This window comes from Culicoides brevitarsis, chromosome 3 (assembly GCF_036172545.1).
Source record: "Culicoides brevitarsis isolate CSIRO-B50_1 chromosome 3, AGI_CSIRO_Cbre_v1, whole genome shotgun sequence".
NCBI lineage: Eukaryota > Metazoa > Arthropoda > Insecta > Diptera > Ceratopogonidae > Culicoides > Culicoides brevitarsis.
The window spans coordinates 22,570,463-22,594,845 of NC_087087.1; the positions used below are offsets into that span (position 1 = coordinate 22,570,463).

Below are 24,383 nucleotides of genomic sequence, written 5' to 3' on the forward strand. Positions count from 1 at the left end.
AAAATTTGATTTTTTAAAATCTTGAGTGAAAAAATTGGAAAACCCTAATTTTTAATAATTTTTATTTATGAAATTTCTTACAAAATTTGAAAAAAATTTCTTAATTTTGTAATAATTAATCTTTAGTTGGAAAATTGACAAATTAATTTAATTTAGTTTAAACAATGTAGGAAATTTCAACAGCTTCATGCAATTAATTAATTTAAAATTAAGTCCTATAAATCACACGAAATCCATCACTGATAGATAATTAGAATTCTGATTCATGACAAATTGCCCCTTTTTTCTTAATCATTAAAATTCGATGTTTGTATACCATTTATTATAGAGAAAAAAGTAATTTATATTATAATTTTAAAAAGTTTTAAGCGTTTTTCATGTAAATAGCTGCAGCTTTTGTTTTTTTTTTAAATATTGTTTACACAAGTTTCTTTCACATCACGAGTCTCCCCTTTTTTATTCAGTTTTTTTCATATAATTTTTATAAAGAGGGAGTTTTGTTACATATTTAATACGATATCAGGTGAATGTTGGTACTTGTTGCATTCCAATTTTTTTATTACACATTTTTTCCTGTACACTGTATTTTTTATTTAATTTTTATTTTATGCCGTTTTGTTGATTTTTTTAAAATAATTTTTAATAATTATTTTTTTTTCAATTTTATTATTTTTGATATTTTTTTTTAATATTTTAAAAAATATTTTTTTTAATAAAAAAAACTTCCCGAAAATACATCCGATCGTGTCACCAGTTTATCTGCAACTAACACTGACCTTTATCGTTTCACATGTTACTTTTCTCTGTTTTGTATCTTCTGTCACGTTTTGCTGCGTTTTTAACATAACTTTTAACATATCACTCGTACACAGTTATCACATCGTAATTCTGTTCTCTCTCTTTTAGATTTTCCGTGTCGCACGACTTTCCGTGCAGATTTTCACAGCAAGTGAAAGTTTTTCTCTTTTACGGAAAAACGGAGAGAAAATCACTCGGAGCGGGAGAATAGTATGAAATACACCACAAAATCGTACATTAAGCATTAGAATGTGCAACATCCTAATGTATCTAGTAATTTTTAATAAGGTTCATTCGCGCGCGTTTCATGAATGTGAACTTTACCGGGTGAATTTATAATTGTTATTAATTAATGAAGAGTCTGTTACTCAGCATGTGGTAGCGCGTAATGATGGTGAAAGGTAATCCAGCTTATGAGAGATTTTCTGTCTGAATTGTATTCATATTTCATAGATTGTTCCAATTTTGCACAAAATTTCATTTAATATGCAATTTCATACTTTTTTTGTCTTTTGTTTAAATAGAGTTCAACTAGTTTAATAGAATCATGAAACTATTTCCTCTAACAAGTAAAGAGACAATTTTTGCATTTCTTTCGGGCGTATGTGACATAAAAGTTTTTTTATTAAACATTGCAGTTATTCCTGTTGCATGTCGTCCTATGGTGTTGTGTTGTTACTTTCAATATAAAAATTTAATATGTTTCCTTCCGATAAACTTGAATTTGTATCCTGTGGTGAAAAAAACATTTCTGTTAAAAAAAAAAAAACTTTACTAATAATGTCCGATAAATTTAGTGTTACCTGCAATAACATCTTTTTCAACTGTACAAAAAATTGAAAAAAAATTATTTGAATTTATTTATAAATTTTTGTGAATAATTTCAAATATTTTTCGACTTGATTAAATTAAATTAATTTTTCTTCAATTTAAATTTTTTTACTCCATAAAATTGAATTTATGAACTTAGCAAAGATTTTTTACAACTTCAAATTTTCATTTTTTTTTTCAAAAAATTTGGACATTTAACTCTAAAAAAAGTAAAATAAAATTTTTGAATTCTAAAGAAAAATTTGTCAATAAATTTTTTTTTGCTTTTATATAATTTATGACTAAAAATTGTTCATTTCATCACCACTGTGAAACAATATGAAACAACTTTTTGTTTAAAATGAAAAGAATAACAGAGACAAAAATGAAGAAATTATTTTCCTTCCTGAACTTTCTCCATTCACACAATTTTCCGAACTTGCTAACACGGAACAAACATGCATCCTTGTCTTATTAAATATTTGATGCCAGTACATTTTTCTACTTTTTTATCGGTAATGTCCTACCAGCATATCAGACTCCTTGTGATTTTTGTGATGTATGTTCGATCGCCTTGAAATGGCATTTATTGATTTAGGAAAAAAAAAGTAAATTTCGTTTAAAGGTCAATTTTCTCGCAAATCTCGTGAAGTGAATACTCAATAGCATAAAAATCGTTGTTGTTGTTGTCATCTCTCTGTCAATAACCATCAAATCGATGACTTCATGGGATTTATTTGCCTTATACCCATATCTCATAACTGGTATGATGTGGGGTAAACAAACAAGTCGATATTATATAACTGACTTGCTTTATTTTTTTACTGCAGAGAGCGGAAAACGAAGTAAATTCGAAAATAATTGACAATTTATGAAAGTTTCTATCGATTCAGTGGCATCTACACGACATTTTTATCGATTATTTGTGAAATTATCTTTTGTCGCATGCATCAAGGTCTCTCCGAATTGGTGGTTTTCGTGGAATTTAGGCAAGAAATAGCGTCTTTCTGACACCATTGAGACAGCTCCATAAATAAAAAGTGGATAATTGAAACAGGTGTACATGATCAGAGGTCACAGTCAATCACTTACGTCGCTTTTTGTCTCATGCTTTCCATTAAAGTCTTAGTAATGAAAAAAAAAAGAAAATCAATCAATTTCTGTATGCATGCCTGGATGTGTCATGTGTTTCGTGTTAGTTGTCCGATAACATCATATATATTGATAAATAATAATAATGATGAGAAGGACGAACATCGAACAAGTTCATAAGCAAATATTATTATTTATGAAAGTGAAGCTATCTTTAGCTCAGTATTTAGACTAGAACAGTTGAGAAATTGTTTAAATAATCGAAAGCTTATTTTTAGAATGTTTTAGTCTAGTTTTTATCAATAATTGAGTTTATTGAAAAGTGTTTGGTAGGAATGGATGATGACAAAATTTTTTAACTAAAATAGAGACATAAGAGAGAAGTGCAAAAAAATATTGGTTTGATTGGCATTTTAATTAATATGATTAAAAAATTTGGTAAAATGTAAAAAAAATGTCGTATGAATATTTTTTCGGAGCAATTTTAATTCAATTTCTCATTCATGTCTTGAACATTTTCACTATTTAATCAAATATTTATTTATATATTTTGTGAAATTGACAGAAAAACTATCAGTAAACTATAATTTAGAGCATTTTCGTGCCTTATTCAAGTGTTTTTTAACAAAATATTTCACATTACCTCCCTCCTAGTTTTTCTCAAATATCCAAGGAGGGAATAATCTAAGAATTGTAAATAATGATTACAATGATTATTATGATAACTACCTTAAAGTCATAGAAAATTGTTTGAAACCTAATATTTTCTTAATATTTGGTCGTTTAAAAAAAAATTTAATAAAAAAAATGTTCACCAGGAGCTTTAAATATTGTTCTGAAACTTTGATATAAAAAGTTGAATATTTTAAAAAAATAATAAATTTAAATAAAACTTCTTCAAATGAAACTAAAAAATTTAAAAATGTCATCAAAAATTTTTGATCTATTTATTTTCATAATTTTACAAAAAATATTAAATTTTTTTTTAATTGAGTTTTCAATTAATTTTCTTCTTAAAATTAATTTTCATAAAATAGTTTTTCGCCGATTTCTTATTTAGAAAATTTTGAAATTTATATTTGACTTTCTAATTTTAAAAAATATGTTTTTTCTTCGAAATTTTTTACCTGCTGGTTAAGAGAATTTTCTTTTAAAATTTCCTTAAATCCTTACGTCAACATTCTTACCTTCACCAATTTCAAAAGAATTATTTTTCGTCCTTGCAATCTGTAAAAAACAAGCAAAATCATAGAAATTTAATCCATTTATCGATGTCGAGGATGGCTGATCTGATTCATAATCAGGATATTGAATCAACATCAATTTAAATTCATTTAATTATTACTCCCCGCTATTGATTGAATTAATTTGCCGACACAACAGTCAATTAGCGAACAGTAAAAAGCCAAATATGTACTTTCCAGAAAATGAGGATAAAAGCAAATTAAACGTAAATTTATCACGAATATTAGATTTTATGAATATGTGCAATGCCTTTTAACCACCACCATTTCGCATTCGTACTCGCAGTTGTAAAACCCGCATGTACGTGCGACGAAGATATTAAAAGACATTAAAACATCTTGAGACTCGTTGTAATCCGCTCAGCTTTTTGTATTATGTAGAAAATAAACAGACTTTCACTAAAATAATCCACCTGTTGAAATATTAATAAGTTTTTCTTCGTGCGTCGTTGTACCGAGCTTTCGATGTTCGTCGTTATGATTATTATTAAAGAACAGGAGAACTTTCATCAATGTTATTAATAATGTTTCGGAGTAAATATTGACGTCATTTGAGCGAGAGTTGATTGATTTTATTATTCAAAAGAAAATTTCATTGTAAATGCATGTCGATTACAAAAGCACGTACCACTGTCCCCCAAAGGAAGAGATAACATAACTGCAACTTTTCTTTTTTTTTCTCATTTGCAGGGCACATTCCGACTGTCGTGCGAACATGTCCTGGACTCATTAAAGAAAGGACGTGAAACATTGTTGACATTACTCGAGGCATTCGTTTACGATCCATTGGTGGATTGGGCCATTGGCGAAGATATTGCTGGCGGTTTAGCAGTGACAACGACGTATGGCGACGCCCTAAATTGCGATTTGCTACAAGCGAGTAAGCAACTTGAACGCGAGGTCACCCGAGACACGCTTGCCATTCGATTTACGGAAATTAAAGCAGATTGGCTTCAAAATCGGTAAGTTCAAAAAATATTTGTTGATGTGTTACTGAATCTCGTACCCCAAACCTTTACCGTACTACAAATTTTGAAATCAATTGTTGTACCAGCAATGATCTAGCGAATGAAATTTCAATTATTTTTTAATATTTTTCCTTTAAAAAAACTTATTGAATAAAAAATGATGTTCTGAAATATTTTAATCCCCAAATCTCAACCGTACTGCAATTTTTAAAATCAACGCTGTACGAAAAAAAGACTTAGGGATCAAAAAATTCTGATTTTAATTTATTTTATATGTGGAGGTTGAGTTTCATGCCCCAAATCTTCACCGTACTACAAGGTAATTAAAATTATTGTGGTACAAGCGATGATCTAGCGAATGATTTCTCTTTAATATCGTGATTCTTTGTAATTTTTAATGTTATTTCTCTTAACTACTGAAGTTGACTGTGCCATTTGTCCCAAAAGTTGTTGATTTTATTCAAATTTATTACTCATCGAAGTATCCTCAAGGAATAAATCCATCCCCACTCCTCCATGAGACATTTTTTCTGAAAACGAGTTTGTATTTCAAAACAAATATTTTTTAAAAAAATAAGAAAATTTTAATTTTGTACCTGTTTTTTGATATTTTTATCATTTTTTATTAATCTCATTGTTCTTTTTTGCAGGGACGAGATAAAAACCCAAATGACGAAGCTGAATGCCAATTTCCACCACTTGATAGATCAGCGTAACAAGATGCAGGAAATCGAGCGTCGTTATGCACACGTAGAGCAACAATTGAAATTTGTCGATGAAGCAAAAACGTTATCGCCCGATCAACTTGCCGTGCATCCTTTGAGCACAATTTCGCAACGGTATGCGGTATTCAAGAAATACAAAAACGACTTTGATGCAATCAATCGCATGCTGCTGGAAAAGACGTCAGAATATTTAACGTCAGTGAAGGATTACAAGCAGCATTCCGCTGACGCAACTAAACTTATCGAGTATTTGTGCGAATTGGAGGAACTATTACCGACGAAATACGACAGCGAATTCGAAGTTGTGCAAGATTTCCTTCTCAATTCCAATCAAAATGCCGTGCTAACGAAAGGCGTTCAGTCACGTGTCGACTTGAGTAATTCTTTGTTGCAGCAATCGATGGCCGTGCGAAATTGCCTGCAAATTTTGATACAATACAACAACGTGAGTAAATTCCTGCCACAGGAATATTGCAATTTTTACTGCCCAGCGAAGCACTTGGAATGGCTGAATTACGTCACGGAACGCAAAACGAGCGAGGCATGTCGTGAAGTTGCCCTGCAATACCAAATGTTATCGAATAACATGCAACAAGATCCACATGTGAATCCACAAATTGTTTATGCGTTCGCGTATCAACAGCAAGGCATCTTAAATGACTTGCAAGCAGCACTGCAAATGAACGTCGATTGTCTTTCCAACGAATTACGAGGTCCGGAACAAAATCGCATCGAATACATCATGTCGGAATATAAAGAAGCCAAGATCGCCATAAGTAGATTTACTGCAAAAGACTTTGCGGCAAAGAAAGCTCTTGAATGTGTGGCTCTCACGGCTTTGTGCGACGTAAATAAGCGATTTTTGTTACTGGAATTAGCCGCGAACAGTGCTGGCGACAATTTAATCAACTTCATGACCGACGAAAAGTGGTTCCTCGACGAACTTTATCTGTATTCGTCTCTCATCACGGAGCTTCTTGGATTAATACCAAACGATGGTGGCAAAAATGGACATTTACAACTTTCCGCCAAGGTAATGCGCGAAGTTAATCAAATGTATGGCGCCCTTCGAGACATGTACACGAACTTTTGCACCGAACTTCTACCGGACACGATGAAATCCATAATTTCTGGTGGCGATTCTGTGCTGAAGATGATTCAGGTTGTCTCGGATTTGTATAATCGCGCCATCCAGCAGAAAGAATTGATTGAAAAGAAATTTTCTGCTGCGAAAAATGACGAAACTGACGTCAGTTTAAAGGAAATTTACGAGAATTATGCGAATCTTTTGCTTTCTGATGATCCAGGCGGGCTTTTGCTACGAAAAGTTGAGTCAATTTTCGATGCTGTTAGTAAAAAACACTCACAATTGCTGGAAATTTTCGACCGGAGCGAGATAAAGACCGAAACAATGGGCATCGATCACATTCGAGATGCTTTTAAATTGATGCGCACGATAAATTCGCACCAAAAACTCTTGCAAGACCTATTTTTCGTCAAGAAATTGGAATGTCTTGTGCAATTCTTTACGAAATGCCTTCAGAGTGTTTGTGGATTCAAAGGTACGGAACAATGCAATCCGGCAAACAGTGAGATGCACTGTCGTCCCGTTAAGCATTACATTGCGACATTTGTGTGGCGTGGCATTTTCGGAATTGGTCCCATGTCAACGGCGCAAGTAATTTTGACTGTTATGGAAAGCACTGGCTTGAATTTGCAACGTGAAATGGCAACGAAAGAAACTTCCCTCGAAGGACTGTGCAAAAAAACGGTTGACTTCTCATTGAATTCTGAAGTTTACTCCGTGAATTTGCTAAATCAAGCTTCGTCGTTGTGCATCACACTTGACGGCACCTGGAAAAAACGCGAACGCATAATTCAATTGCAAGAAAACATCAAAAAACTCAAATCTGAGATCGTTACTATGCAAATGATGAGTTCTGCGCATTTTTGGTTGCACGAACAAACATTGGTGGCACAACCAAATCTCTTCAGTTTGTGTCCCGTGTCGCGTACGGGTGTTTTGCTTCAATTGAAAAATGGTTTGCAGTCACTCTCGATGTGGCATCAAGCTGTGGAGTGTCATAAATCCGTTCATCAAGCTGTTACCACTGACGTTTTGAATCGTCTGAAGTGGGCTGTTGGTGCAAATCCGAATTTGGAAGAAATACTGAACGAATTTACAGCTCGTACAACCGCACATCGCAACAAGTGTGATAAGGAAAGCTTGCTGGCAGTAGTTTGCACGAAATATGCACAATCAATTTTGAATTTTGAGGTTCAACGCTTCCATACTCCCGATGGATTGGAAAAAGACAAGGAATTCCTCCAAATTATTTCGAGTTACGAGCAATCGTGCATCATTTTGGAGCAATATTCGTCGCTTTTGACACCTCTTGAGGAAGGCATTGTAACGTTACTTGATCCGGAAGGCCCGATCGATCATGTTTGGTTGACTAACGTTACGGAATTGCTGCAGAACAACTTGAAAGATGTCGCCACGAATATCGCGAATGAAGAGAAAAAGGTTGTAACGGTGCAGGATAAGCTTCAAATGCATGCTCACACCTTGCGAACACTCATGGGACATCATCACATGTCTTCGGACATTCGAGCATTGTTAAAACGCGCAATGAAGTTGAATGAAATGCATCAAAGTAACATCCGGGAATACCTTATACGGTACAAAACGTTCATCGACACCATTTCTGAGCTCTACACGAACGTTCTGAGCAAAGATTTTACCGAAAAAATGGTGGAAATGTCATTACAGCAAATCAAAATGTTAGAAGGCATGATAATGCCCGTTTATGACGATCTCTTTATGTTTGGACTAGAAGAATTGGAGCATCACGATACAAATGCTAATCGAGATAACTCGCCAATGACGATTGCTTTTGAGACGACGCCACAAAAAGGTAAGGAAAATTAATGTTTTTTTTTAATTTTTCTTTAATTTTTCAAATTTAAATTTCAGCTCAAACACAAAAGGAGCAAAAACGCAACGCCTATGCCGTATCTGTGTGGCGCCGTATCCGCATGAAACTCGAAGGACGTGATCGTGATCCCAATAAACGTCAAACGCTACAAGAGCAGGTCGATTGGATGATTCGTGAAGCAAAGAATCCCGACAATTTGGCCACGTTGTACGAAGGTTGGACTCCATGGGTGTGAAGAGACGCAAAGAAAATCAACTTAACTTGGAAAAAGAACAAAAATCGGTTCAAGTGTCCATTAAATGATAAAAGATGGACATGAATCGTCAAAGCATCAATAATAAATAAACAAAAATTAAAATCACGCGAGCGAAATAACATGAGATATCAACAAAATAGAAACAAACTCGTAAAAAAAACAAATCCCTATGGACTTGTAAAACGAGTTTTCGGTAAAGTTAAATCCATTTCACAAGAAATGTTTCAGTAGCAGATCTCATGATTTCACGCGTGACATTAAAATTTAAGTTAAGCAGGACAGCAGACACGGACATCACACATCTGTGTAGTATTTAATTAATATCAAGACAAGCTGTAATCGGTCAAAATCTGTCTTTAATTAAAAATAAATGCTGTAACGAATTTTTTTTGTTCAATTTTGGGGCTATCTGTGTTTCTCGATCTGTTTCTTCAAGATGATCGGAATATTAGTCACATCCAATTCATGAAATTTGGGTTTCTTTTTCTCCAGTAGCTCGTCATTTTTGATCCAAAAGTCGTCTCGTATCATGTCTTCATAAAATGGAACAATTAAAGTCCTCGTTTTGTCGATTCCTGGTATATTAATCTGTTTTCGCAAGAGAATTGTGCCTTTTTTGTACATCGGATCCAAATTGTTGTAGTTGATGCCGTACTCTGAGAACAAAAGTTCATTCTTGTCTGAGGAAACGGTGCCTCGTAATCGCTCTTCTGCTTGTTGGCACGTTAATCCACCTTTTTGAACCAATGTCCAGAAGCATGTGTTGTACAAATTATTGATATGTACGTCTGCTTGTCGCCAACTAAGGTAATCCCGTAGATTTTGATCTGTTGGATAAAGTACGATTCGCGCATCGAAGCACGGAGGATACAAAAGTTTCGTGTCTGGCAGGAATTGGTCCCAATGCATCACGTAGGCGCTTGTGAAAAGTGAGTTTACGTTCGACATAATTTTCGAATTTCGTCGATTGTAGACATCGGTGCTTTTGTGGAAAACAAATGAATATTCATCACTTTGACCAAAGGCTAAAATTATATCGGTGAACTCTTTCATGACATAAGTTGCGGCATAATTCATCAAATTAAGAGCTAAAAATGAAAAAAATATTAAAATATGTTTCGAAAAATATTTTTTTCTTACCTTTCATATCGTTCGGCTTTTCAAAATCATGTTTTTTGGAGAATTTGTGAAATCCTTTCCCGTCAATTCGGACGATGATCCACGTATGAGGCAAAATTCGGTCGTCCAACTCAAAATTTTTCACATATTCGTATTTGCTGCATGCCATTTTGGTTTCATGTATCGCACAACGAGGTTGTCTAAAGAGATTTTTTAGATTTTTATTGATTACTGAAGGGATTTTCAGTAGAACCCTCATCTGTGATGAAATTCCTGGAGCGGCGTGTTGCGTGTAAATAAAATCAGCTGTCCATGCATTTGACGTTTCTCTTCGTCGTTTGACAGTTTTTTTACGACACAAAAATAAAAACATGTTGTCCGCAATAAAATTCACGGAAAAGTCGAATTTGACCCCCATTATTCTCAGTTACTTCTGCAGAAATGGTCATACGTTGCGCGGAAAGCCACCTGGAGTTGCGAGAACATTGGAACAGCGACTGGCAGGTGAGTTTTTACATAAATTTCTGGTTTTGCAAATGTGTGAAGTGTAATTTTTATTTTAGATGAGAATCCGGTGGACCCAGAATTATCGAAAAAGATCAATATTGGATTCCCACAGATGAAAGTTTCGCGTTCCAAGGAACTATTTAAGCGTTTGGAGCATATGAAAAAGCAACGAGTGGATCCAGAGCTGGAAAAATTATCGAAAACTGGAAAATGTGAGTGGAATCTCTTTGAATTTCATTTTAAAGATTTTTATATGAAAATTTACTTTCAGTACAAATCGATTTGGACTCCGTTCATGAAGAATGGCTAAAAACTTCAGGTCCATTACACATCAAACGCATTGCCGAGCACTACAAAATATTTGAACACTTGTTCGGTGACGCTTATTTCGTGCCGCGAGTGGCAATGGACATCAAATACAACTTGCCTGATGGCGAAACACAAGCTCCCGTGTATTATGGAAATCTTTTGACGCCGTCAGACACTCAAACAGCTCCCGAAGTGACGTTTGATGCATCTTTTAGTTATGACAGCAAACCCGTGGATCCAAGCAAAACTTTGTGGACTCTTTTGATGACAGGACCTGATGGGCATTTGGAACAAGAAAATTCAGAATATGTTCACTGGCTTATGTAATATCAGAATTTTGAGTTAATTTTTGGATTTTTTAAATTTTATGACATTTTTTAGTACAAATATTCCTGGAAATGACGTCAGTAAAGGAGAATGCCTTGTTCCGTACTTGCAAGCATTCCCTCCAAAGGGAACCGGCTATCACAGATTCGTTTTTCTCCTTTTCAAGCAAGAAAAAAAGTTGGATCTGTCCTCGTATAAAGTCACTGAACAATTTAACTTGAAGAAACGCACGTTTAGTACCCCCAATTTTTATAAAAAGTTTCAGGACGACATCACGCCAGCTGGATTGTCGTTCTTCCAAGCCGACTATGACGCATCGTTAACGGATTTCTTCCACAAAAAATTAGGTGAGTGTTAAAAAATCCTTGTTTTTATGAAAAAATTAATAATTTTTTTTCAGACATGAAAGAACCGATCTACGAATATGACTTCCCCAAGCCTTATTACAAGGATCAAATTTGGTTCCCACACAAATCCGCTTTCAATGAGTACATGGACCGTTATCGTGACGACAAACAAATCAACAAAGAGTTTCTGCAACGAAAACTGAAAGAAGTGAATCCATTCGAAGCTCCTCCACCACCACTTCGATTCCCACATGCTCATCCCATCAAGGGAGTTCCTTCATGGTACAAGACGGAACTGGAAAAACAACGCATGGATCACCCCAAAATCAAGGAAATCAATAAAATTTTCTAAAATTTAGGAAAAAAATAGCTGTACAAATAAAAAATTAGAAATTTATTCAAATAATCATTGGTTCTAGACATTCGTGATCCTCGTACATGTCGAGCGACAGGAAAGTACCTGTGCAATGGGCGCAATAGTAACACTCCTCGCACTTGTGTTGTCGTTTAATGTGTTTCCGCATCTTGGCAAGACTCGAAAATTCCTGTTTGCAAATGTAACAAATGGGCTCATAAGCCTCCTTTTCGTCGTCACTCGATTCTTCGACTGGTTTCGTGTGTAATTCCAAGACGTGTGCTTTCACTTCTTCGCGATCCACGAAATCGATGTTGCATAATTTGCATTTGTACGTTGTTTGGACGTGTTCTTCGATAATATCATCTTCGGATTGCAGTATTGTCGACTCTTCGAGAGGTTGTTCGACGTACGTTACCATATTTTCGTCTTCGACAGCCAATTCTTCATCTGCCTTGAGATCCTCAATTTGAATATTTGAATCTTCAATCAACTCCACATATTGCGGTTCTTCTTCAGTCGTCAGTTCCACATATTCCAGTGTCGGTTCCGGCTCATTTGACGTCGTTTTATGTCCGTTTTCCATGTGTGCGATCGCCATCAAAGGGTCACTTCGGAACACTAATCCACAAATCGAACACATGTAATTTTTCGCCACATCATCTTCCTTGATTTGAACACTGGCAGTTTTTGGCGTAACAATATCCACGATGACATCGTGAATGGTTCGCAAATGAGACTGCAGCTCGACGGCGTTTTTCTTATTTTTATGACAAAAATCGCAACGCAGTGCCACTTGCCTTGTGGATTTGCTGCTATTTCGCGGTTTCTTAACCACTTTTACCATCACTTGATATTCGCATTCCGAGTCTGAGGAGTAAAGTAACTGATTTTGTTGCAGTTCTCCCAATAAAGTACTGATTTTCGTATTAGGACCGTGCACTTTTTCGTCATTTTCATCGCGGATGTTCTCGTTGAAATACAATGGGACGGCGCTGAATTGCAATTTGTTGTTTTTGCCATCGATAATGTCGTTTTTGTCGAAATGCAAGCTGCAGAAACGCGGATATTTGGTGAGATTCCATGTCGGGCAGTTCATTTGAATGATTGATATCCACTAAAAATGATAAAATCCTTAAAAAAATTGTCTTTTTGAGATAATTTACAACTTACTCGATTCCTCAGCTCTTCAGATTTGGGAAATCCAAAGCCTTTTACATATTTCCCGTATGTTTTGGAGTTTGGACAATTTGGCAGGGCACATCCTTTACCCATTTTGTAAGTGAATTTCTAATTTTGGAGCTGATTTTGAGAAACTTTGATGGAAATTTCGATGCGCTTCAAATAACAGCCGCTTATGTTTTGATTCTGTCTTTTAATAACAAAAAATGGGTTGGCTGAAATTGATGAGGTATTTGATATTTGAAAATTGGGTAATTTTTTGCCGTTAGAAAATTTTATAAATATCAAGAAAATAAATTTTGGCGATTTTAACAAAAATAAATTTATAAAAATATAATAATTTAATAAAAACTAATTCCAAAATTTATTTCAAACTTTTTGTCCCAAAAACTTTTTTTCAAAATGGGGGGGGGGGGGCAAAATAAAAAAAAAAAATTGAAATACTGTTTCATACAAAATGACAAAATTTTAACAGTTTTTTGTCATTAATCAATATTTTAGTTGATTTTATGGTATCATTGAGATTTGATAATTTAAAATTTATCTCAGAGTATTTCAATTTTAAATTTAAACAAAAAAATTTCGTAAAAAAGAATGCCAAAAAATTTTGAAAAATTATTTTTTTGAAAAAATTTTTAACGAAGAAATTCATGCTAAACGATTTTCAATACAAAAATTCCTAAAAATTGAAAATTTTTTAAAAAAATTTGTGAAATTCCTTGAAAAAAAAAAATTGGAGCTGCCTAAATTAAATTAATTAAAATTTCATATTAGGTAAGTATGTGACGATTGGAAAATTTTCCACTGAAAGAGACATGTTCTAAACTACTCATTCAAAAATTATAAATATTTGCAATTATTAAAAATTAATACATATTAAAAAATAATATTCAATTTATTCAGCAAAATGCGAATAAAGAAAATTTAACGTTTTTTACTTAAAGTATTTTTAAAGACCTACATGTATTCACAGATGAATATGACAGAAATTTCCTCAATTTGATAGTTATTTGACATTTCACATGATAGACTGAAATTTTCAAACCGAGAAAAAAAACACTAATTTAGGTTATTGTATAATAAAATTAAAATGTCATATTTTCAGAAGATTCTAAAACATTTTGCGACTGAAAGAGGTCGATCAACAGCCTTATATTGTGTATCAACAGTTGGTGCGTTCTAAATATTTAAGCAATTTAATAAAAAATTACTTACCTTTATCAATTTTACACAGGTATCGGCATTTTTTGTGCTCGATGGGTACCACATTCTGTTGGATTGGATTACTATCAAAAATTTGTAGCTTGTTATAAGTAAGTTTTGGTAAATTTAATGTGTTAAAATAAAAAAAAAATAAATTTTAGGCATGGCGTACAACAAAATTTATCAGACAAAGTGAAATCACGATTCGAAAAGGCACTTGATATGGTGAAAGACATGGACGACATGGAAAGATCTCGTTACAAAATGTTTTGTGTGTTTGGAATGGAGCCATTTCATGCTGGATCATACTATTCTATCTTTGGTTCCATTATTGGTATTCCAGCCAATTTTGAATATGAAAAACCGAGTGATATTCCTAAAGAAGAAATTATGATAAAAAAAGACGGCAGACCAACACTAGCAAAATTAGATGATGAAACCGGCAAACAACTAGATGATACTATGATACTTACAGAAGATGAACAAATATTTGCAATATTAAAAGAAATTTTAGCGTGTCGTACTTTTCAGTGGCCTCTGAATTGTTTATATCCCATTATTGGGGTAGTTTCATCGTACGCAATGGCATTCGCGCTAAACAATAGACTCCATCTACGCCAAAGACCGTTGTCTCTACGGCTAGTAATGTACACTCTTGTGGGCCTTTTTAATCTTGGCAATTACTTTTTTGCGGTAGATTGGACCCAAATGTACTATGACACAGTTATTGACAAAGAAATCGCGTCTATGGGCAAAGAAATGGTGGAAGCTGGTAAAAGTTATTATGACAAAGTCCTCAAGAGAAATATTGTTATTCGAAATTTTACTGGGAATTATTCCGTGTATTCGGCAACAGGAAATGTGAATATGTTTTTGAGACAAAAATGCATGCCGTTTACTGCAAGACGAGATTTCTTCAACGAGCAGCTAAAAACCTTACAAGAAGATGCAAAGTTATAAAACGAAAAAATATAAAATAAAAATTATCTTTAGATAGTAAAAATTGTAAGACATTTTTTTGTTTTTTAAATTTATCCAAACATTTGAAATATTTATTACGGGTCATTTTCTCCTTGCTTAAATTAATTTAATAACAATGTTATATATGCATTAATAATGCATAATTGAACAATTTCAAAAATTTTCCATACAAAATAGTAATAAAAACGAAAATTTATATTAAATTTTTTATCCTCCAACGCGAAATAGAAAACGTTTTTGGAATACCCTAAAAAATATTTTAATAATTTAATTTAGGCCGCTCCAAATGAAAATCAAAAATAAAGTCCGATGCCCCATTTTAAAAGTCAAAAATCCAATGGGGCAAAATAAAAAAAAAGTTAAAAATTTCATCAAAATTTATCGTTTTTTGGTGTATTTTCATAGTTTTTCAAGACATTTTCAAAAAAATTTATAAAAAATTTTCAATTATTTTAATTTTTGATTTGAAAATCATATTTTAACTTGAATTTTCTTCTCTAAAAATTTTTTTCATAAAATTACTGAAATTTTTTTTCAAATTTTTTTGACAGTTATTTTTTATGAAATTTTAATTTTTCGATTTTTAACTTAAAATGATCTTAAATTAATTTTTAATTTGAAAGTTTCAAAGAAGATTATTAAAAAACAACAAAAATGTTGATCAACGGTCAAAAATTGCTAAAATTTTGTCATTTTGTATGAAAATAAGTATTTCAAATTTTTTTTTAACTTGCCCCCCCTTTTGTATTTTCAAAAATTTTAGACTTTATTTTTGATTTTCATTTGGAGCGGCCTTATTAAAAAAAACATTATTTTTTTTTGGGAAACTCTAATTCTTCATGGTTTTTAATTTATTTAAAAAAAAACTGTCAAAAATCTTTCCACTTTAAATATTTGAATTTTTTTCTACGGTGGTGAAAAAGATTGAAACATATAATTTTTCCGCCTAAAAATTTAAATTAACATTTCGTGACTGGTTTGGAAATATCAAAAATATTCAAAATAATCAATAAACTTAAAATTGCATTATGCACTTTTTGTTGCTAAATAGATGTATTAATAAAAAAAATCATAACGTAGTGCTAATTAAAAGCTACAACTTTCAAATAAAGAAAGGACTTCAACTTGAAAAATATAAAATGTATTTCAAAACAATTTTTTTTTTGTGGAAAATCATAAGAAATTTTAAATTTGATTTGGACTGAAAATGTTGATTAATTTACAGTAAAAATAGAAATTTGAGCATTCAAAAATTGAGTGAATTGAAACAAAAATTTTTGGGTGCTTACTAGAGGAGTTTTATTAATTTTTTGATGTTGTTTTTTTCTGTAAGATAACTTTGCCATTTTTTTTATATGTTTTACAGATAATAAATTGTTTTTAATGATGATGATAGAATATTCTTAAATTTTAATTTTTTTTCTTAACTTAAGTGTCATATTTAATAAACCATATGTACTATAGATAGAGATTAATATATTGTTTTAAGTCTAAAAACTTCCTAATACTAAACGATGTTCATTGTAGTACAGCAGAAGTGAATAAATTTACATTCTAAAAGTACTGTGACATCAATACAGACCAACTACTTTATATTATAATAATTATATTTTGTTATTTATAATGCATTTCTTAACAGCTAATTTGTTTTGTTGGTTAAAATTAATTAAGATATAAAAACATGAATGAATAATAAAAATGTCTATTTCAAAATTCCCACATCTTTTAGCAAGTTCATCAACGTGCGCAACTCGCGTTTACGATCATCGTATTCGGTCTGCAACTTTTCCGTGATCTTCAAGAGTTGTTCTTCCTCGCTGAGTACAACTGCCAATTGTTCCTTCTTCTTTTGGCGATAACGTGTGGCGGCATTTTTATTCTGCTCCTTTTTGCGTGCCTTCTTTTCGTGCAACGGTCTGCCATAGGGACGTTTTTCGCGCTTCGGTTCTGTTGACTTCGTCCTTGAAGCGGCGGCAGCTCTCTTGAGAGTACGTTTCTTGTCAACACTGGGTGTCCATTCGTCGTCGCCGTAACTGTCCGTGCTACGTGGCGACATGAATGAAGCACAACTCGAGGTGTCGTCGCTGCATTGTGAAGGCGCGTAACTGGAAGTGTTTGACGACGAAAATACCGAGACATTATCACTCATTTCGGCGTAAATGTCATCGTTGCTGGGAAGATTTGTCGTATGTTCACGCACAAGTTCCTCAATGATGTCCATGGATTCGTTGCTGGCCTCATCGATGACGGAGACAGCGCTTGAGGGAATTTCCTGCGTTACCATGTCATCGGTTACCATGTAGACAATTGGTGCTCCCATGAAATATTCCGCAGGAAGTTCTTGCACGGGCGACGATGAAGCAATGCTCGTTTTCGGTGACATTGGAGGCGTTGTTGGTGGTGTCAGTTGAACACCAACTGCACTGCAAATGTCGTCAAATTCCGATAATAGTTGCTCAGTTTCGGCGTTTTGTGGAACAGGTGACAGTTGTTCGTAGATAAATTCCAGTTTGGGGTTGTGATACCACGCGGGCTCATTTTGGATTTCCTGATCTAGTTCCAACAATAGTTCATGAGCAGCAGCGGGCGATGACGAAGATGATGTGGTTGGGGTAGTTGTTGCTGTCGTGATGTCATCATGAACATCGTTAGTGGTAAGGAAATCGTTGGCAAAGTTATCGAACAGTTGAAACTCCTCATTGTCGATGTGGTAAGCAGATTGCGGACTGGAGGATGTGACCTCCGTCCAATACGGTAGCTGTAAAGACTCCATCATTTGCGTTTTGATCACTGTGATGCAATTCTAAAGAGTATCCAGATGATGACAAAGATGGCGATGATATACTTTCAGATGATTTTAAAAGTGTGGTGGCTTGATTTTGTATGCTGGAGTCCGAGGACGTGACATTTTCGCTTGTAAACGCCATGATGGCTCTGAAAGAATAAAAGTGAGTTGAATTTAGTACAAAAAAAAAAGGAAAATTTTCTTACGTTAGTATGAATTTTTAAAAATTTCAGAAAAAAATTACTTGAAAGCCATATTGACCGAAAAAAAAATTCGCGCCATTTAAGAGTTGAATAGCCAAAGTCACATGATAATCGTCATTTTCCATTTCTGGAACTTGCCACGTCGCGCAAAAAAAATATTTACAATGCAGTGTATTATATTAAAAAGTGTACTTAACTATAAATAAGTCTTCAATCATTCACATTCACATACAGTGAGCCATTGTCGTATAATAAAAGCCTGAAACCATCATTACAAGACCATCATTAAAGTTTATTGACGTCATGCAGCTTTAATTTTTTATTTCTTTTCCAAGAAAAATTGTGTTTTTTTGTTATGACTGAAAATTAATTAAAAGTTTTTTTCTTATCAAAGGCATGATAAACAGAAATGTTTCTTTGTTTCAACCAAATTGACTCAAAATTGAGTCAATTTTGAAAATACAAAATAAAAAACATTTCGAAAACCGGTTAAACTTGATAAGAATCGTGCCCCTTCATTGGCCTTATCAAAAGTAAATCACAACAGATGGTTATCAAAGTGACTTTTCGCTAAATATTTATAGAAATTAATGAATAAATAGAAATTAATTGAGTGGAAGCCGTTTCCACATGGCTCATCGCAACTTTTTACTAATATTTCTCAGAATAATTTACATAAATAAACATCAGTATCACGAGGCCAGAGCATGCACACAAAAATAACTTTGTTTTGAAAAGTTGTGATATTTGACCCAATTTATGGTCCGCAAAATATTTATGAAAAAAAAACAAAAACGTTTGTAAGAAAAAAATCTACGAAAATTCCAAAGTCCATGGTTGAGACATAGATGTCTTTGTGTTGAACAACTTTCAAATTCATTGCAAACGTGATACACTGCAATAACACAGATACACAATCCTAATTCGTGTATGAATGCACTTTACTGCCACTGTGTAGATACGAGCAAGTGCACTTTTAGATGCATTTTACTGACGATCGTGTTACAATTCACTTTTAGAACGGACGAACACGACAAAATGCTCCGTAAAATGGTCACTGAACCGTTTGTTTTTGACAATTTCGCGTAAAAATGAAATCCATTCAGGTTATTACGTCAGAAAATTTGAACGAAATTGGCATTATGGCGATGACTAACAAGTTTTTTTTTTCACTAAAATTTTAACAACTAAATTTTGGGTCTACTCACATCATTTTAATTCCTTTTGATTTACTTGGAGCACTTGCGTGCGGGTTTGCAAAGAGTTCTGTATCAGAATCCCATTTTATCGCTCTATAAAAACTTTGATTTTTTTCTTAAATTTTCTTGATGTCTTCATTTGTCTGCTTTTGTAAGAGGAATGAGGCCGAAGTCGCATTTCGCGTGTGTTATTAGGCGTACTACGAGGTATTATGGTTACATGTATAATAGCTATGCATGAGAGTTGTGACTTTTTGTTACGATAGGTATTTCACAATGACGCGCAAGAGAGGGTTAAATTGTTCAAAGTTGGTTTGTTTTTCACCTTAAAAATCAAATAAAGGAATTTTAGAGAATTTTTGATTTTTAGTTTAAAATTTATTTTATATTTTAATATTCAAAATAATGTTGTTGTGGTCCAGTCTAATTATTTTGTGGAATGTCGCCAATGTTGAATAATGGAGACATTCGATTTTGAATCTGTTTTGTGGGGTTTTACGTTATTTATTAAATAAGGCCATTAAATTTTATTATTTCACTTTATGTCGCCCCCTTCTCCGATTTTGCCAAAAAAATTCAAGGGGAAAAATAAAAATAATTAAAAAAAAAAGGAAAATTTTTGACATTTTTTGGTACTTTTTGATTAAAAAACGATAATTATGTCCAGTAAACATTAACATTATATTAGATATGAACTTCATTTGCTTTAAAACGCATTATCTATCGAAAATTTGATGAAAAAAATTTTTGAGTCACGTGAAGAAATTTTTTATTTTTTCTTAAATTTTTATTTTGTGAAATTTTATTAAATTTTTGACTTAAAAACTTAAAGTAATAAAAGTGAAAATTATTTTAATGTCTTCAATCAACGATTAACGTCCAAAAATGTAAAAAAATTATTAATTATTAAATTAATTATTAATTATTAAATTATTAAGGCAAGTGCAATTTCAAAAAATGTTTCACATGTCCTCCCACCTAACTTTTTCCGAAAATCCAAGGAGGGAATAATGGAATAATGATAATAGTTTTGAAATATTTTTACCTTCAAAACATACGAAAAATGACTAAAAATCATCAAAAATTGGTTGAAATCTATAAATTTTGTTATATTTTGCAATTTTTCAAAGGATTAGACTAATTTTCACAGAAAAAAATTTGCCAAAAAAATTTAAATTTCATGTTAGAAATTTTTTTAAAAATTTAAAAATTTTTTTTTGTTTCGAAAATGAATCAATTGTTAAAATAAAAGATCTAAAATGTCTATAAAGCACACAATTGAATATTATAACTCTTTAAATATGGTGAAAAAGATGCAAAAATCATTGATATTATTGTTTTCCATTATCATTATTCATTACTCCCACCTCCTTACTTTTTGAGGTCCAAAATAATGTGAAACATTTTTTGAAATTGTACTTGCCTGAGTAAAAAAATAATTAAAATTAATTTTATTTTAGACAATTGGCTCTAACCTAACTTGATGATATCGATTTAAAATAATTTCCACCAGAAAAACTACCAGACTAATCACAATTCCAACTATCAGTGCATAAAAGATTGATGCTGTTCTCTGGAAATCCACAACTGCTGGATCAAATGTTTTTCTCGCAGCATCACCAAATGTGACATAATATTTATCGATCACGAATTTTTTGATTCCTACTTCACCTAATTTTAAATTTGCCACACGGATTACCTCGTTCATGGGACCATCTTTCCACAATGGCATCCAAAGCAATGCTCTATGATTCTGCGGAAAAACTGGAATAATTTGTATTTGATCCATTTCTTCGTGTGTCAGCGTGTGTTGCATTTGATCAAAAATTTCGTCAATATACGAAAGGAGAACATTATTTTGTTCCTTTATCTTTTGAATGCCTTCCGTGATAGAGACATACGTTTCGGAACCCTTAATTTTCCTCTCGTATAATCGCAAAATATCATCATCAGTGGTGAGCTTGAAGATTAGTCGACTTGAAGGATGGTCTTCCAAGAAGAATTTAAAATTCGATTCTGCGAGTTTTTTGTGCGATGTAATCGTACGAGGAACTGGCGTGAGAAGTGATCCAACAATCGATGCAGAATAAAATTGAAAAATCGTAAATGAGAGTAGAAGAAAGAAAATTATTATAATTCTCAATTTAACTGAATTCAAATGTCCCGAACTGAGTCCTTGTTGCGCGAGAAGTCCAATAACGTTGATTACCGAAACAACGAACGAGTTGTCTGTTTCATCAAGAGTTTTCATTTTTTGGAGAATAATCAACGACATGATGGTTAAGCTCGCTACCACAAAAATAGAAATCCAAACATTTTTACTCAAGGGCATCAAAAAAACATTTTTCTGGTTCGTGTATTTGGGATGGCAGAAAACAAACGACTGTCGATATTTCATTACGGAAAATCCGGTATCCAATGCCGCAACTCGTGCTTTTGAAAAGACAAAACTCTGTGCAGCAAAATCCACAAAGCCACTTTGAACCATTCCAGCGAGTCCGGTCCACGTCGATGTATTTGGTAAGAGCATTCCGTACTCGGCTGCTCGTATTAAATGGATTCGAAAGTCATACATTTCAGAGAAAAGTTTTACTAGTTGATACGCAGCACGAACTATTGTGTATTTGTTGTTAATAACGGGCTTTGAGGCATATTCGAGGAATGATGTGCCTGGAGGAATGTGTGGCAAACAAATTGCGACCCTTAAAATTGTTGAATGCAATTTATAGTTGATTGTTTCAAAGGGATTTTTGTAAATTAATTGATTTTTCGTAAAATTTCCAACAGTGTCAACGAACATCAATCCATTTCTTTGTAATGCCGGACATCGAATGTGATAAATTTTTGCTTGAAACTCATTTTCAGTAATAATTAAAAGAATTTTTGCATCAACATTGATATTTAGATCGCCGATTAAAGCTAATGATTCATTAAAATCTTTGCCAAAAAGAATCCATTCAACTTTTTTATTGAATCTTCGAAGGGTTGATGCTTGAGCCAACAATTCTTCAGACCTCGCACATTCTAAATCCAGGACAAACATCATATTTGTTTCGTAAAATTCATCAATACTTTTGTCAATATTCCATAAAGAAATAGTTGTCTTTTTTGATGAAAACTCACGTGCGACATTGACAATCACTGAAATTAAAAAAAAAAAATAAATTACAAAAAATGAAATTTCCATGAAAATGTGAAACAAAATGTTTAAAAGAAATAAAAAAAGTTTTTAATAATAAAAAACAAATGAAAAGTAATTTATAATTCTTACTCTCATCGTCGCAATGTAACACAGACAATTTTCTCAGAATCCCCTTTTCAAAGATTCTTCGAACCAAATTGAAATTAATTGATTCAGAGTATTTGATAAAAATAGCAAAAGCTATGAAAAAATAAAAGTTGAAGTGCATCGTTGCAATGAACAGAAGAAACTACCTTAAAAAGAAAATTTTGTTTAATTTTAAACAAGGAAATTATTTTTCAAACACTAAATGTCTTAATTAAATTCGAATTTCATGATAACATAAATCGTATAAAAAGAAAGTGAAACAATTTAAAATGATTTAGTGTCTTTAGCTCGCTCATGGAAGCTTTACAGATTTTTTGTTCATACTTTCTCCAGAGTACCTCAATAATAAATGAACAATAATGTCTCAATTATTGAATTACTGTGACGTCTGACACTCCTTGGAAAAACGTTCCACATTTATCGAGTAAAATAAACGAAGCAGTTGGATGCATTTCGCCTTAAGATGTGGTTCTCACGTTACATTTTTTCCATATTTATTGTAAAAATATCGGCATTGGATCCGCTGCTCATCAAGAAGATCTTACAAAATGATAATTTTAACAAACTTTCAGTTGTTTTGTGCTCAAAAGGTGATTTTCTTTAATTTTTGTAGAAATATATTTAAAATATTTTTTTTTTTAGAAAACATTTCTCTAATTCGTCAGCTAAGCGAAAACTTGACAAGCATCAAAGTGCATGAAATGACCTCAAATGCTATTCCTGAGATTATTAAAGATTACAATAAATTTTTGGCATTCGATATTGATTGTGAAAATTCGAGAAACTTTTTCAATACAACCCACAAGAAACTTTTTAAAGGTCACACTAAATGGATTTTCTTCACTAGGAATATGAATTCGACCTTGTTTTTGTTAAAAAGGCACGAAATCAACATAGATGCGAAAATTTTGATTATTTTGTCGAAAAATTCAACCGGATTTGAGATATTTCACTTGAAAATCCCAGCGCTACTGAGAAATGGTTTTATCCGATCACAACTAGTAGGGAACTATTCTCGTGAAATTGGACTGTTTTACAAAAATCCTTTCCACAAAATTGATTTTTTCATGAACGGGACATTATTACGAGTGACTACTTGTGTAAGATTAATTTTATTTAAAAAACTTTTTTCTGAGAAATATTTTTTTTTAGATTCCTGAAATCCCAAAAGGAACATATTTCAAAGAATATGCTACCAAACATGTCATTGACAACAAATATACTCTCGCCCGATTTCCAATGCAGATGGTTTTATTGATTGCCGAGCTTTATGATTTTCGGATTCTTTTGAAACGAAGTCCCGAGTATGGATTTCCCTTCAAAAATGGCACTGTTTGGACTGGTTTGCTTGGAATGTTACATCGGGACGAAGCGGATATTGGCGGACAATCGTTGTTTTATCCAATAATGCGGATTCCGGTGATGGATAGTGGATTAGCTGTTTTCAAATTTCGTCAAACTTTTATTTTTCGTCATCCAAAGTACGCGACAAATCAACGGAATGTCTTTTTGATGCCTTTGCAACGTTCAGTATGGCTCAGTATTTTAGTGGTGGCAATTTTTATTGCTTTTGTTTTGACCTTGATTCACTTAATGGATCACAAACACAAAGAAATGTTTAAAGAAAATGCTCTTGTGATTACTGTTGTCACGGTCATTGGATTATTAGCGCAACAAGGCGTTGTGTACGATCGTTGCACAACAAGTCTCAAAGCGAAAATCGTCATTTTACTATCACTTTTCCT

The 24,383-nt window shown here is 32.8% G+C and overlaps 7 protein-coding genes across 7 annotated transcripts in view; 3 read left to right on the forward strand and 4 right to left on the reverse strand.

The window, feature by feature from the left end:
- LOC134835934 (serine/threonine-protein kinase Smg1-like) overlaps nt 1-9,018 on the forward strand; it is a 33,126-nt gene extending 24,108 nt beyond the window's left edge. The window contains exons 6-8 of the mRNA XM_063850966.1: nt 4,635-4,906; nt 5,563-8,555; nt 8,615-9,018. Of these exons, the coding sequence (XP_063707036.1) occupies nt 4,635-4,906; nt 5,563-8,555; nt 8,615-8,811 (3,462 nt within the window). The 3' untranslated portion in view covers nt 8,812-9,018. The remainder of the gene's footprint in view (nt 1-4,634; nt 4,907-5,562; nt 8,556-8,614) is intronic.
- Nucleotides 9,019-9,168: 150 nt separating this feature from the next.
- Nucleotides 9,169-10,252, reverse strand: LOC134835935 (probable tRNA(His) guanylyltransferase). The gene is made up of 2 exons (XM_063850967.1): nt 9,973-10,252; nt 9,169-9,920 (listed from the first exon to the last, which is right to left on the reverse strand). The coding sequence occupies exons 1-2, from the start codon at nt 10,208-10,210 to the stop codon at nt 9,238-9,240; spliced, it is 921 nt and encodes a 306-aa protein (XP_063707037.1). The 5' UTR covers nt 10,211-10,252; the 3' UTR covers nt 9,169-9,237.
- A 49-nt stretch (nt 10,253-10,301) lies between these two features.
- On the forward strand, nt 10,302-11,839 carry LOC134835044 (large ribosomal subunit protein mL38). The gene is made up of 5 exons (XM_063849896.1): nt 10,302-10,455; nt 10,515-10,670; nt 10,730-11,090; nt 11,149-11,441; nt 11,495-11,839. Exons 1-5 carry the CDS (start codon nt 10,323-10,325, stop codon nt 11,791-11,793), a joined length of 1,242 nt encoding a protein of 413 aa, XP_063705966.1. The 5' UTR covers nt 10,302-10,322; the 3' UTR covers nt 11,794-11,839.
- Nucleotides 11,809-13,157, reverse strand: LOC134835046 (zinc finger Y-chromosomal protein 1-like). Its single transcript, XM_063849897.1, has 2 exons — nt 12,970-13,157; nt 11,809-12,913 (listed from the first exon to the last, which is right to left on the reverse strand). Exons 1-2 carry the CDS (start codon nt 13,069-13,071, stop codon nt 11,840-11,842), a joined length of 1,176 nt encoding a protein of 391 aa, XP_063705967.1. The 5' UTR covers nt 13,072-13,157; the 3' UTR covers nt 11,809-11,839.
- An 846-nt stretch (nt 13,158-14,003) lies between these two features.
- LOC134834295 (uncharacterized) lies at nt 14,004-15,208 on the forward strand. The gene is made up of 3 exons (XM_063848916.1): nt 14,004-14,150; nt 14,213-14,291; nt 14,343-15,208. The coding sequence occupies exons 1-3, from the start codon at nt 14,069-14,071 to the stop codon at nt 15,139-15,141; spliced, it is 960 nt and encodes a 319-aa protein (XP_063704986.1). The 5' UTR covers nt 14,004-14,068; the 3' UTR covers nt 15,142-15,208.
- A 1,515-nt stretch (nt 15,209-16,723) lies between these two features.
- LOC134834344 (activating transcription factor of chaperone-like) lies at nt 16,724-19,500 on the reverse strand. Its single transcript, XM_063848975.1, has 2 exons — nt 19,359-19,500; nt 16,724-18,096 (listed from the first exon to the last, which is right to left on the reverse strand). The coding sequence occupies exon 2, from the start codon at nt 17,936-17,938 to the stop codon at nt 16,865-16,867; it is 1,074 nt and encodes a 357-aa protein (XP_063705045.1). The 5' UTR covers nt 17,939-18,096; nt 19,359-19,500; the 3' UTR covers nt 16,724-16,864.
- A 1,305-nt stretch (nt 19,501-20,805) lies between these two features.
- LOC134835357 (glutamate receptor U1-like) lies at nt 20,806-22,395 on the reverse strand. The gene has a single exon (XM_063850234.1). It carries the CDS (start codon nt 22,393-22,395, stop codon nt 20,806-20,808), a length of 1,590 nt encoding a protein of 529 aa, XP_063706304.1.
- Nucleotides 22,396-24,383: the final 1,988 nt, after the last annotated feature.